The sequence below is a fragment of the Mizuhopecten yessoensis genome, unplaced genomic scaffold (genome assembly GCF_002113885.1).
Source record: "Mizuhopecten yessoensis strain PY_sf001 unplaced genomic scaffold, ASM211388v2 scaffold1749, whole genome shotgun sequence".
NCBI classification, from domain to species: Eukaryota; Metazoa; Mollusca; class Bivalvia; order Pectinida; family Pectinidae; genus Mizuhopecten; species Mizuhopecten yessoensis.
Genome location: NW_018404202.1, coordinates 61,711 through 76,718, shown reverse-complemented (window position 1 = coordinate 76,718; position 15,008 = coordinate 61,711). Strand labels below are relative to the sequence as shown.

The following is a 15,008-nucleotide window of genomic DNA, read 5'->3' as shown; positions in this document are numbered from 1 at the left end:
CCTACAGATATAAGATGTTACATGTAGTAGATGTTACCCCTACAGATATAAGATGTTACATGTAGTAGATGTTACCCTACAGATATAAGATGTTACATGTAGTAGATGTTACCCCTACAGATATAAGATGTTAAATGTAGTAGATGTTACCCCTACAGATATAAGATGTTACAATATCATATGTAGTTGATGTCAACCTACGTTAGGCAATCGCCAGGTCCTGTCAGTAGGTCGGTGTTTTTTCTCTTGCTTTCCTCCGCCTAGTACGTCCTTCAATGACCATAGCTGTTTATAGGACGTAAAACACAATGAAACCAAATTCACATCGAAATAATCGTTATGCTATATATAGGTAAAACGAAAGTCACAAACCGCACACGCTGTAAATTACGCGATAATGTAGAACAGTTTGTCGTAGGTTCTATATATAATATAAAAGATGATACGCTTTGTATACCTGATTTTAGGCTATAAGATGAAGTGAAAATATACATGTTATATATATTAAATCTTTATCGTCGTTTGCTGTTACTTAACATACGACACACAACACCTGCGCTCGTACATGCATTTATTTTTGATACTACTAAAAAAAGTTTCCATTACCTTTTGTAGAAGTTTACACCCAATAGGGAGGCCAAAACAGCAGCAGAATGATATCAGATTTTGTCTGTTACATCGTCCTCCTATGTATTTATTCAAAGGCAGCAGCACCAATTCCAACTGCAACGAGATCAGGAAAGGTACCAACTCTGTACCGGGTGACAAATGATCGAAAGGCTGTATACAAAATATATCGGCTGACATGATTTACACAACTTCTCAACAGTCACCCTGTTGATTTCATATAATATGGACATATAATAATATAACATATAATATGGAAAAACCAGTGTCAACAGAAAACGAAAGTGAAAGTAGAATTTTGCAATATATTGCATTGGCTCCGAGCGACAAAATTATATATATATACGCACACGTGTATATTCTTTATTATCATTCAGTTTTGGCTATTAAATTCTAGTGTAGTGCTTTTCAGTAACCTGTTGATTCACATTATATTTTAACGTTGTATAGTGTTCTAGTAATAGGTTATCACAACACGCATGCATGGACACGCCTGTCCGTCCGGGTACAACCAGCTGGCTATAGATACAGCTGCTTGGAGTGAAGTCCGTCTGCTCGATAACCGAACTAATCGGTAATGAAGCGGACGTAAAATTATTTATTTTAAAAACCTAGCAAAGGTTCGGCTATAAAAGGAAATTAAAGTCCAATTTGATCCGCCAGTATGAGGTGTTCTTGTCCCGTTGGAACGGGTTTGTTTAATGGAGGCGGATATAGGGGTAAACCGACAATGCATTACACACCTATATTGTACGCTAGATACGGTATACAGGAATAAATAGATCTACTTAAGTAAAACTAGGTCTGCTCTTCTGATACAGACCATAGGGCGGTCTACTATTTAACATGCTATAAAATACCTAGTGAAATATACACCGAGGAAAGTATAAACTAGACACACATATTCCCTCCCCATCTTCAATAATATCCCTCTGAGGCTATATCCCTGTTAACAACAAAAACAGCCCCTAACCCAACTTACGACCCTCTATCAAATAAGATACCCAATCTTTCTAAGCACGCTTCGTTACTTTCGTTTATCACTTTTACGTGCATATAACGAAACTGCAACTCATAATTATGTCCAATTTCCTTTTCTCTTCCCATAAATAACACTCAAAATCCCCATTTTAAAATATATACAAATCGTCAGAACGGTGAATATTGTATAGAGTTGAAAAAGACGATATTGTTCAAGTTCAGTCAAGGGGAGATAATACAAATTTAATGGCTTAACGGGGATAATTAAAAAGTAAGATTGGTGGTGTACAGAATTTAGGTAAGGTTAATTGTAAGTAATACATCAATTTGAATGTTATCATAAGAACTGCGATAATGTCACACACTTCCGTTTGTTCAGGTATGTGTTTTTCTTAAGTGGTTGACTTTCTTTAACCTGAATCCTATTTTAAAAGTTCACCTCACCTTTCTGAGAAGTGCAAAACCCACGCCAATAAGGGGATACGCAAAGCACAAGGATTTCAAACAGTTTCTTTTCCATCTTTCTCCTTTGCGTTTACACAAATTAAGTACTGTCAGTAGCCACCGCGTCAACGGAAACGTCATCAATGGCACAATCGCTATGGCGTAGGACAGCTCGAGAGGCAGCTGTAGGCCGATAGGATTTGTATAGGAAACAGCTTCGCAAAGTCACTCTGTTAAGTCTCATATAAATAATACTACCTATGTATTAGGTTTAACCACGTACCACTTAGACATATCCGGTACAATGGAAAACCCGGTGTCACAGAAAACGAAAGTGAAAGTAGAATTATAAACAAGAGGCCCAGGGGCCTTAATAGCTCACCTAGTATTTTATTTTTCAATTTAAAACCTGCTGAGTACCATTCAGGTTTATCAAAGGAGTACAAGTAACAAAGTTGCATCTTCCATTTATAAATATTCAATTCCCTTTGCCCAAAGATTCTCTAAAACAAGTTTGGTTAGGTTAAAATCCCTTCAACGGTACAGAAGGAGAAGGATCTTTAATGTTTTCCTCTATTTCCCCTAATGGGCCCCACTAATCTGCCCCAAAGAAGGGGAATCCACACACCTCAGTTTAAACAAAATTGATTCTTTTCTCCCTAAGCATGCTTCAGACTGCATTTGGTTTAAATCCCTTCACTTGTATAGTAGGAGAAAAAAAATCCTCTATTTCCCCTATTGGGCCCCGCTCCTATGCCGCCAGAAGGCCCACACCCTCCGTTTATACAAACTTGAGTCTCCTTTGTCCAAAGATGCTCTAGGACAAATTTGGTCAAAATCCTTCAATTGGTTGAGGAGAAGATTTTTAAAGATTTACCTATTTTCCCCCTATTTGGCCCCGCCCCTCTGCCCCCAGGGGGGTTATACAAAACTGAGAACCCTTTGGCCAATGATGCTCCTGACCAAATTTGGTCAAAATCCTCTGAGCCATTCAGGACAAGTAGCATTTTAAAGGAAAAGGTTGACGGACGCCGGACGCCGGACGCTGCACCATGGGATAAGCTCACTTGGCCCTTCGGGCCAGGTGAGCTAAAAATGTAAGAAAGTGACTGGGTCTCGGTCAATTTAATGTCAAAGGTACATTATGTGGAAAAAATACAGTATATGCCTTTACTGTCATTCAGTTGCACTGGTCATTATAGCGTAATGTGTTTAATGTTCTGTTGTATTACATGAGAAATATTGCCAATGACTCGGTGGTGGATGCAACACTACTGGCCCGGGCAACACCCTTTTCTCTTTGTCCAAAATTAATCTGACCCAAAAATATTTTAAGATTTTCTCAAATATATCTATAGTCATATAAATAAAAGTCAAAACTAGAAGGCGTAGTGATTTTTGTTGTATGTCTCAACGGCCCCTACTTATCTTATTTCAACTATGAAAACCAACGTTTAATAAGCATTTCCTTAGTTTTCGTTTTTTCTCTCTCTCTTATTTTTAGATCTTTAATAGAATGTCCGTTCTAACTATTGACCGGAGCTCTCGTTGGATCGAGAGATTTCAGCCTAACATCACATGACCGTTTGGACACGTCCTTTCTCCTAAATCAAAGACTATGTTTAAAACGTAAATACAAACTCAATAGACTTTGTTCCTACACGGACGTAAAAGATTTTCCCGGTGTCCAACTACATTGTATGCATATACAGAGACTATATGTTATGTCTATCATTATTGATCATTACAGAGTTGGTTTTCCTAGGAGTATAATGTTTACAAAACAAGAGGCTATTACATATATTCAAATCAAACACGGTGTAATGTTAGACTGGGATGCGGACCGGAAACTAGATGGACCAGCTAAGCTGTCTGCACCGACAATGAAACTCATTATATCACTAATTAGTGATGTTTAGTTAAAGGAACACTAGACAACATTACAAGTTCATAACATTTATTTATTCTTTTGAGTACAATATTTCACATAGGTCTGATGATACAAGGGAGGTTAGGAATCATGAAATACAGTATGTATACATGTTTAATATCATTCAGAAAATACAAGGGGTTACGAAAATCGAAGGTGGGTGGTGAGCTATTTGATTGGTTTCAGGTAAAAAACACACTGACCAACCGCTACACTGATACCTAGCCTCTGAAGAATACAGAGGGGTTACACCTACCTTCAAAGCCAGTCAATTTTACTGTAAAGGTGCCGCAAGATTATTTTGAAATACATCAAAGGATCACACCAGTCTATTGTACCACCACAAGGTGGCACAGAAAGAGCCTTCAATTTCACCGCCATATATTCCAGGGGTGCAGAGAACACGAGAGATACAATATAGACATTTTATTTTATTACACAAAGTCAACCTCACTGTACCTGTACCTGTACAGTACTTATGTGTGTAATATTTAGTTACATGTACATCGTCTTCCATAAAAACGTCACAGAAAATTATAAGAAATCCATGATATCTCAAGAAAGGCACTCATACAATTACTACAGTTTACAATTTTTCTGCAGTATACCATTAAACTTACAATATTTCTGCAGTATACCATTAAACTTACAATTTTTCTACAGTATACCATTAAACTTACAATATTTCTGCAGTATACCATTAAACTTAGAATTTTTCTGTAGTATACCATTAAACTTATAATTTTTTTTGCAGTATACCATAAAACTTACATTTTAAGGTCAACACAAATTGAAATTTCATCACTCGTTTTCTTTTGTTTTATAAGGAAGATGATATAATAATCAAACAGGCAAAAATATTTGATAGGATTAAATAAACATGATAATAATATATTTCAACAACCATTTAGCTGGTGCATATATATATCCACAATAAAGTGGGATGGAAAAAGGAAATAAAAATTAATAAATTAATTCAACAAAATAGCAAGCATTAAAAATCAAATTCCAATTATAACAGTAACAAAAATAGGGAATTCATTGAACAGTGATATTGTTGTCTGGCGTAAATTTAACAAGTTTAATCGATCTTTAAATAACAAAGCTTCAGGGAGTTTGATTACAGAACGACATGCATATATATATATCTATATATAAAAATATCAATACATAAATATCTCAGCAGAATACCACAGTTACTGACAAATACATTTAACAACTTAATTTTGTTTATAGATGAAAACTGGTTATCTGTAACAGATGTAAACTGGTTATCTGTAAACTGATGAAAACTGGTTATCTGTAACAGATGTAAACTGGTTTTCTGTAACAGATGTAAACTGGTTTTCTGTAAACTGAATACCTACCACACAGATTTATTTTACATTAATTTCCATAAGAAAGAAACATGTTGGTTTAATTTGCATTCTAAATAAAAATAAATAAAACCCTCATTACTTTTACATTGTTGTACACAATTAATAAACTCCATTAACAGTGTCCAAATATAATATAGACAGACCTATATAATACAGACCTATACAATATAGACCTATATAATATAGACAGACCTATATAATATAGACCTATATAATATAGACAGACCTATATAATATAGACAGACCTATATAATACAGACCTATATAATATAGACCTATCTAATATAGACAGACCTATATAATATAGACAGAACTATATAATATAGACAGACCTATATGATATAGACAGACCTATATAATATAGACATACCTATATAATACAGACCTATATAATATAGACCTATATAATATAGACCTATATAATATAATGTAGAGGTTTGTTTTGTATTCTAGCTGTGATAGGATAAGGTCTGTCTATAGTATATAGGTCTATATTATATAGGACCTATATAATATAGACCTATAATATAGACAGACATATATAATATAGACCTATAATATAGACAGACATATATAATATAGACAGACCTATATAATATAGACCTATATAATATAATGTAGAGGTTTGTTTTGTATTCTAGCTGTGATAGGATAAGGTCTGTCTATATTATATAGGTCTATATTATATAGGACCTATATAATATAGACCTATAATATAGACAGACCTATATAATATAGACAGACCTATATAATATATACCTATATAATATAGACAGACCTATATAATATAGACAGACCTATATGATATAGACAGACCTATATAATATAGACAGACCTTATCCTATCACAGCTAGAATACAAAACAAACCTCTACATTGTATTCCACTTGTCTTTGTGCTTCAATTTTATGCTGTAAAAATTTACAATGTAGAAGAGTATTTCCGCGGAGATAATATTTTTGCAATTTTGCAGGTTAATAAGGTGATCACAAAATAACATGACATGCGACAACAAATTTCATAACCATAAAGTCGTCAGGGATTAGCACACATGTAGTTGTGACGATTCATACACTTAAAGGGTCATACAATATTTTTTGAATATAGATTAAATCACACATCTAATAGTTTTGTTGATGTGTTTAATAAAATCACTTACTTCTTGTTGCTCAATATGCCTATTCATTTGACTGTTTGACACTTTATATGCCGAGTGCCCTGTCTCTGTGCTAAAACACTTTATATGCCGAGTGCCCTGTCTCTGTGCTAAAACGCTTTATATGCCGAGTGCCCTGTCTCTGTGCTAAAACTCTTTATATGCCGAGTGCCCTGTCTCTGTGCTAAAACCCTTTATATGCCGAGTGCCATGTCTCTGTGCTAAAACACTTTATATGCCGAGTACCCTGTCTCTGTGCTAAAACACTTTATATGCCGAGTACCCTGTCTCTGTGCTAAAACACTTTATATGCCGAGTGCCCTGTCTCCGTGCTAAAACACTGCAAACATTTAGTTCCTTTACATGTCTCGATTGCAAAATCATAATCCGTGGAAATTGCAAAGCAAACAAAATTAATCTATCTTGTGTGTGGAGTTTTCAATGACTTCGCAGGCGTATGCACTCTCTATCGATTTGAACAGTTGCTTCGTACTTATACATAAACAGGGGCAAATGTAGTTTAACATGTGTCATCAATCATTATCTACATTTTATATACATGAAAGCCCAATACATTTTTAAGGATTAATTCATTATATCTCAATGTCTTCAAGTTTTCCCCAACTTGGGCCGACCTTGACCTTGACTGGCATGAGGACCGACATTGTCATAGCATGTTCCATTTCGTGCTTAATGATCTTAGCTGCCTCTGTAACATCAGCACAGGAAACTTCGTAAATGAGTTCGTCGTGGAGTTGTAGCACAAGGTAACCACCAGAGGGCGCTTTATAAACACCATTTGCTCTGTTCTTTCCATAGGTACCTATAATGATATTAATAGATAAGGTGTAGTCAACATTAGTAGGTGTTTTCTCACTTTTGGTGGTACTGTCGGTTTTAAATGGCTATATTTCCCTAGAACCATATTGATACACTGGTTTTGCTCGATGTCACCAGTAAAATAAAATTTAATGCAGTTAAACTGTAGTCAAGATGCATTGACAAATTCTGAAATACAGAGACAACGTCCCCTAAATAACACCAAAATACTTGTGAGCACAACAAAACTTGATAGCCTGGCTATCATTGACTAAATGTAACTTTACAAATCAGATTTAAATTTGTATGTAGATACTGTAACAATACTTTCGTAGCTCAAACAGCATCATTTTACCTCGGACTGTGGGCTTCTGTCGGTGAGCCAAGCTGCACTCTGGGAATACATCGGACAACCTCACATCAATACGGTTCATTGCCTTCTTGACGAGGTCAGCTGCAGATCCCTGGACAGTTGTATTCACTGCCTGCCTCTCTGCCTGTACACACATTTATAGGACAGTTATACAAGTATGTATTTTCTGTCCAGCAGTTAGTGTAATAAACCTGATCTGTCAAAATTCAAGATGGTCGTGAGGCAGCATCTTGTTCTGCAGATCAATCTTAAGATAAACATGTACAACAAATTAAGGACTAAGGGGAACCTTTATATGAAATCTGAAAAAAGATCCATCCAGCACTTGAGAAATAGTTAGAAATAGTGATAAGAATTGTTCAATTATGACGTCAGACAAAGGACAGTTTACTAGCCTGCCATCTTATGATGATGGTCTAAAATTCAAACATGTGATATTGATTGTGCTCAATTCTAAAAGTTGAAAAAGATAAAGTTTTGGAAAACTTTTTAAACAGAACAATTAAATGTATTGTGAGCATAGTCCTCATCTCTAGACAATATCTGGCATCAAAATATTGGGCCATTACTATATATATAAGAATGAACAAAATTTTAGTTTGCAACACTCCACCATCTAAAGATGAGAACACATTCAAAATTTGACACAGTATATTATCTATGCCCTGTACAAGGTTAATAAAGGGCCATAACTCTGTAAGATCACAAGGAGTTTCGAATGGTACGGAAACTAATTATAGACTGGTTAGTTCCAGAACATCCCTACTCCTACGATTCTGAGGATAGATATAAACTGTTATTTGCTAGCATTATAGCATCCTAGTGTAGTTCTGCTGTGAGACACACTGACCATACCTAAAATCAACAAGCAAGATTTGACAGCAACTGAAATAATAAGTGCCCATTTTCTCAGTTAATATTCATATTATATTATATGTTACTTATTTATTTTTCACATTTTTTTAACAATTCATTTCTTTTATCCAAAAATTATAAGCCAGTAAAAATAGACTACTTGTTGATGCATTACACTTCTTTATTACAAAACGTACATCTATCTTTTGTGTGTTTCTGTTGGTGCTTCGACTTACGTGAGCTCTGGCGTGTGGATTGGTATCTCTGATGGAAGGGAGATAACGACGTCTGCCCAGGATTGTTTCTACATAGCCCTTCTCTCTGCAGGTCTCCACTGACTTCCTCAGGAACGTCCTCATACCTACAAAAACAATCTCCATTCCCTGTAACTGATATGTCATCTCCATTCCCTGTAACTGATACATCCTCACACCTACAATTCCCTGTAACTGATACATCCTCACACCTACAAGTCTCTGTAACTGATACGTCCTCATACCTACAATTCTCCGTAACTGATACATCCTCACACCTCCAATTCCCTGTAACTGATACATCCTCATACCTACAATTCTCTGTACCTGATACATCCTCACACCTACAATTCCCTGCAACTGATACATCCCCAAACCTACAAAAACAATCTCCATTCCCTGTAACTGATATGTCAACTCCATTCCCTGTAACTGATACATCCTCACCCCTACAATTCCCTGTAACTGATACGTCCTCACACCTACAATTCTCTGTAACTGATACGTCCTCATACCTACAATTCTCTGTAACTGATACATCCTCACACCTACAATTCCCTGTAACTGATACATCCTCACACCTACAATTCCCTGTAACTGATACATCCCCACACCTACAAATACAATCTCCATTCCCTGTAACTGATACATCCTCACACCTACAATTCCCTGTAACTGATACATCCCCACACCTACAAATACAATCTCCATTCCCTGTAACTGATACATCCTCACACCTACAATTCCCTGTAACTGATACATCCCCACACTTACAAATACAATCTCCATTCCCTGTAACTGATACATCCTCACACCTACAATTCTCTGTAACTGATACGTCCTCATACCTACACATACAATCTCCATTCCCTGTAACTGATACGTCCTCACACCTTCAATTCCCTGTAACTGATACGTCCTTACACCTACAAAAACAATCTCCATTCTCTGTAACTGATACGTCCTCATACCTACCATTCCCTGTAACTGATACGTCCTCTCACCTACAATTCCCTGTAATTAATATGTCCTCACACCTACAATTCTCTGTAACTGATACATCCTCACACCTACAAATACAATCTCCATCCCCTGTAACTGATACGTCCTCACACCTACAATTCCCTGTAACTGATACGTCCTCACACCTACAATTACCTGTAACTGATACGTCCTCACACCTACAATTCCCTGTAAGTGATACATCCTCATACCTACAATTCCCTGTAATTAATACGTCCTCATACCTACAATTCCCTGTAACTGATACATCCTCACACCTACAACTCCCTGTAACTGATACGTCCTCACCCCCACAAAAACAATCTCCATTCCCTGTAACTGATACATCCTCACACCTACAACTCCCTGTAACTGATACGTCCTCACACCTACAAAAACAATCTCCATTCCCTGTAACTGATACGTCCTCACACCTACAATTCCCTGTAACTGATACATCCTCACACCTACAATTCCCTGTAACTGATACATCCTCACACCTACAATTCCCTGTAACTGATACGCCCTCATACCTACAATTCCCTGTATCTGATTCGTCCTCATACCTACAAAAACAATCTCCATTCCCTGTAACTGATACGTCCTCACACCTACAATTCCCTGTAACTGATACATCCTCACACCTACAATTCCCTGTAACTGATACGCCCTCATACCTACAATTCCCTGTATCTGATTCGTCCTCATACCTACAAAAACAATCTCCATTCCCTGTAACTGATACGTCCTCACACCTACAATTCCCTGTAACTGATACATCCTCATACCTACAATTCCCTGTAATTAATACGTCCTCATACCTACAATTCCCTGTAACTGATACATCCTCACACCTACAATTCCCTGTAACTGATACATCCTCACACCTACAATTACCTGTAACTGATACGCCCTCATACCTACAATTCCCTGTATCTGATACGTCCTCACACCTACAATTCCCTGACTGATACATCCTCACACCTACAATTCCCTGTAACTGATACATCCTCACACCTACAATTCCCTGTAACTGATACGCCCTCACACCTACAATTCCCTGTAACTGATACGTCCTCATACCTACAAAAACAATCTCCAACTCCTGTAACTGATACATCCTCACACCTACAATTCCCTGTAACTGATACGTCCTCATACCTACAAAAACAATCTCCATTCCCTTTAACTGATACGCACTCATTCCTTCAAAAACAATCTCCATTAACTGTAACTGATCTGGTTCAGGACACAAGTGTCGATACCCTACCTGTAAATCACTGAAGGTGCTGCTAATTGATTGACCTGTTTCAGGTGTTGCTACCCATTTCATCTGACTGTGATCGTGCCTCTATGACACAGAGCCTTGTATCACATGTTTGTGATAGAGAATGTATTAGCAGAATCTAACTAGAGCTTCCTGTTAGTTGAAACTCAAGTCAAATCAACTGAAAATAGGACCAAATCTGTATCCCTTGGTGGCTGTATTGATATAACATATGTCATTAGTCCATCCTCTACATCATTGTTATGTACCTGTTAATCATCCTTTAGGGACCACAATGAAAACTCAATCAGGGAATATCATAAAAAAATGTTTTGCAGATATTATAACAGGTATATAAAGACCAATAACTATTATTGAAGGTGTGCGATAAAGCAATACCACACAAACGGCTGTATCTGACATTCTGTGTTGTTTACATGCAGAGATATTTGTCAGAACAATAAAGCTGTGCTATTTTAGTCATCAGGAAAGGACAACTTACATGTGGTACAGGTCCACTGTTAAATACAACAAATAGCTTTATACCTGGATATCTTGATTTGAACGTCTCGATAAATACAGCAGCCTCATTCTGATCCACTTCCAGCTGTTCTCCCAGGGCCTTGGGTCCAATACCATACACCATACCATAACACACCTATAGCGTGTTAAATTTAATGGCAACATTAATTATTAACCAATTAATGACCCTCATATGCTTTATGATAACATTTTGATGGCTATTTATCATTAGAAAAGCAATTATGGCTTCTGTATTTTATTCCTGATTCATCATTGTTTTCATCTACAGATTAATAAACATTACTTTAATGCTTGACACAGCTAACCTGATTTTACACAGTATACATCTCTAAGTGGTATAGTTACCTGTTTTGTCTGCTGTCTCTGTTGGGGTGTGACATGACAGTACACCTGATTTTACACAGTATACATCTCTAAATGGTATAGTTACCTGTTTTGTCTGTTGTCTCTGTTGGGGTGTGACATGACAGTACACCTGATTTTTCATGGTATACATCTTTAAGTGGTATAGTCACCTGTTTTGTCTGTTGTCTCTGTTGGGGTGTGACATGACAGTACACCTGATTTTACAAGGTATACATCACTAAGTGGTGTAGTTACCTGTTTTGCCTGCTGTCTCTGTTGGGGTGTGACATGACAGTACACCTGATTTTACAAGGTATACATCTCTAAGTGGTATAGTTACCTGTTTTGCCTGCTGCCTCTGTTGGGGTGTGACATGCTCAATAGACACACTTTTCCATTGAGCTGCGATCATCTTAAACACATCACCATCCCGGTTCAGAATGCGTGTGAGTTTGACATCACCTGACAAGTGGGCAATCATTCGTAACTCTAGTTGTGAGTAGTCCGCAGCCAAGATCGCTCCGCCTGAAATCAGCAAGAACGGACTCGGGGAAACTGAAGGCTTCTTTACAGAATATTAGAGGATTTCTTCTCTGTTGTCTAGTATTTTATAATAGTTAGATATTTTTTCTCTGTTGTCTAGTATTTTATAATAGTTAGATATTTTTTCTCTGTTGTCTAGTATTTTATAATAGTTAGATATTTTTTCTCTGTTGTCTAGTATTTTATAATATTTAGATCTTTTTACTCTGTTGTCTAGTATTTTATAATATTTAGATATTTTTCTCTGTTGTCTAATTTACAGGACAATTCATTCTGAAACTGATTGGTTGTTCTAGGCAAATGGAATCGAAAATGCAAACAAAAACATGTAGACCTATTTATCTTGCTTTACATAATTTCCATTGTTACAGTAACATTCAATATAGATATCAGTTGGTATGTTGTGGTCTTGTTTGTTTGTCTTCACACAATACACGACTTTAAAGAAACAACATAAAGTATGACGTACATTACTATTGATCTAGATTATGTCAATATCATCTATTTTACAGTAACTTATATAATCCTTAATTTTCAAATGAAATCGAAGTCTGAAAATCCTTCCACCATCATAACACTAAACTGCAGTAGATACGACAAAACAAAGTATATTGACAAAACAAAGTATATTGACATGTAATGAATATAGACTTCACAAACACTATTTCACTTGTGAATAATGAGAATTTTTACACTCCCTTACCTGTGAATGGTGAGAATATTTACACTCACAAACCAGTGTATGATGAGAAATGTTACACTCCTTTACCTGTGAATGGTGAGAATTTTTACACTCCCTCATCTGTGAATGGTGAGAATTTTTAAACTCCCTTACCTGTGAATGGTGAGAATTTTTACACTCCTTCACATGTGAATGGTTTGACTTTTTAACTCCTTTACCTGTGAATGGTGAGAATTTTTACACTCCCTCATCTGTGAATGGTGAGAATTTTTACACTCCCTTACCTGTGAATGGTGAGAATTTTTACACTCCCTCATCTGTGAATGGTGAGAATTTTTACACTCCCTTACCTGTGAATGGTGAGAATTTTTACACTCCCTCATCTGTGAATGGTGAGAATTTTTACACTCCCTTACCTGTGAATGGTGAGAATTTTTACACTCCCTCATCTGTGAATGGTGAGAATTTTTACACTCCCTTACCTGTGAATGGTGAGAATTTTTACACTCCCTCATCTGTGAATGGTGAGAATTTTTACACTCCCTTACCTGTGAATGGTGAGAATTTTTACACTCCTTCACATGTGAATGGTTTGACTTTTTAACTCCTTCACCTGTGAATGGTGAGAATTTTTACACTACCTCACCTGTAAATGATGAGAGTTTGTATACTTCCTTACCTATGAATGGTGAGAATATTTTCACACTCCCTTATCTGTGAATGTTGAGAATGTTTACACTCCTTTACCTGTGAATGGTTAGAATTTTTACACTCTCTTAATTACCTGTGAATGGTGAGAATGTTTACACTCCCTCACCTGTAAACGGTATAAAAGCATGCCTCATGCTGACGGCCCAGGATGCTCCACTATTTCCTGCTGATACAGACTGCCTAGGTCCTCCAGTGAAATATCTCAGTCTGGAGTTACCTCCCTTGCCTCTAGCAACTTTTGTCTGTCTCAATTCTGTCTGGTTTACAGGTGGGCTTTCACCAATAACATCTTGCCAAAATATTACACTGTATTAAAACATTAACACTACTTGTTTCTTTTGTATTGAAATGAACTCCCAGATAATTTACCGTGATGCTGTACATTTTGCTCTAATTTGGAAAAAAATTAGAATAAAGAATCATGATTTGCACTAGCAAACTGAACAGGTAAATCCAGTTATTCTGTGAATTTAATATGGGGTTATACAACATATTATAAATTTTGCACTAAGCACTAAGTCAGCACTAAGGTCTTAGTTCAAAAATGTTTTCTCATATAAAGGCCAAGGTCTACAACGATTTCACAACCTAAAGCTCAGGTCGGCCGCCGCCTGCTCGTCCACAACTGTTTCTCACAGGAGTGTTGATAATTGTTTCTCATTATAAGGCCTACTGTTTATGGAGTTTCTTACCTGGGAGAGAAATCTCAAAGTCCTTAGGAATGTTTTGTAGGTTCGGATCAGCCATGCTGACCCTACCAGTGGCAGTGTGGACCTGACAATCACTGAAGATGCGATGCATGTTTAGATGGGATACATGGACTTTCTCCTTCTGTAGGGGGAACACCACCTTGGTCAGGGCATTGCTGATCCTTCTCCACTCCAGCACCAGGCCCGGCAGATCATGCAGCTTTTTCAACTTCTCCAACACTTCCTTAGAAGTGCTGAATTGGGGTTTCTGATGGCCTCGTCGAGTAGCAGGGGCCTTTCTCGGGAGCTGGACTTGACCCACACTGCTCGGGTCACCATTTGGTGGAAGTTGTAACTCAATGAACAAGACCTATAAACAGTTCAAACATGGTTGCAATGTATAACATGG

At 36.9% G+C, this 15,008-nt stretch overlaps 2 protein-coding genes across 3 annotated transcripts in view; both read right to left on the bottom strand.

Annotated features, from left to right (window-relative positions):
- LOC110440257 (ubiquitin carboxyl-terminal hydrolase 16-like) overlaps positions 1-2,364 on the bottom strand; it is a 29,564-nt gene extending 27,200 nt beyond the window's left edge. The window contains exons 1-3 of the mRNA XM_021483224.1: positions 2,053-2,364; positions 607-723; positions 202-285 (exon numbers count right to left, since the gene is read on the bottom strand). Of these exons, the coding sequence (XP_021338899.1) occupies positions 202-285; positions 607-723; positions 2,053-2,193 (342 nt within the window). The 5' untranslated portion in view covers positions 2,194-2,364. The remainder of the gene's footprint in view (positions 1-201; positions 286-606; positions 724-2,052) is intronic.
- Positions 2,365-6,178: 3,814 nt separating this feature from the next.
- The window catches only part of LOC110440243 (DNA polymerase theta-like), a 56,471-nt gene continuing 47,641 nt past the window's right edge, over positions 6,179-15,008 (bottom strand). For both annotated transcript variants that reach the window (XM_021483194.1, XM_021483201.1), the window contains exons 23-29: positions 14,603-14,969; positions 14,017-14,199; positions 12,315-12,499; positions 11,633-11,744; positions 8,800-8,924; positions 7,691-7,832; positions 6,179-7,339 (exon numbers count right to left, since the gene is read on the bottom strand). In XM_021483194.1, coding sequence (XP_021338869.1) covers positions 7,110-7,339; positions 7,691-7,832; positions 8,800-8,924; positions 11,633-11,744; positions 12,315-12,499; positions 14,017-14,199; positions 14,603-14,969 — 1,344 coding nt within the window. In that variant the 3' untranslated portion in view covers positions 6,179-7,109. The remainder of the gene's footprint in view (positions 7,340-7,690; positions 7,833-8,799; positions 8,925-11,632; positions 11,745-12,314; positions 12,500-14,016; positions 14,200-14,602; positions 14,970-15,008) is intronic.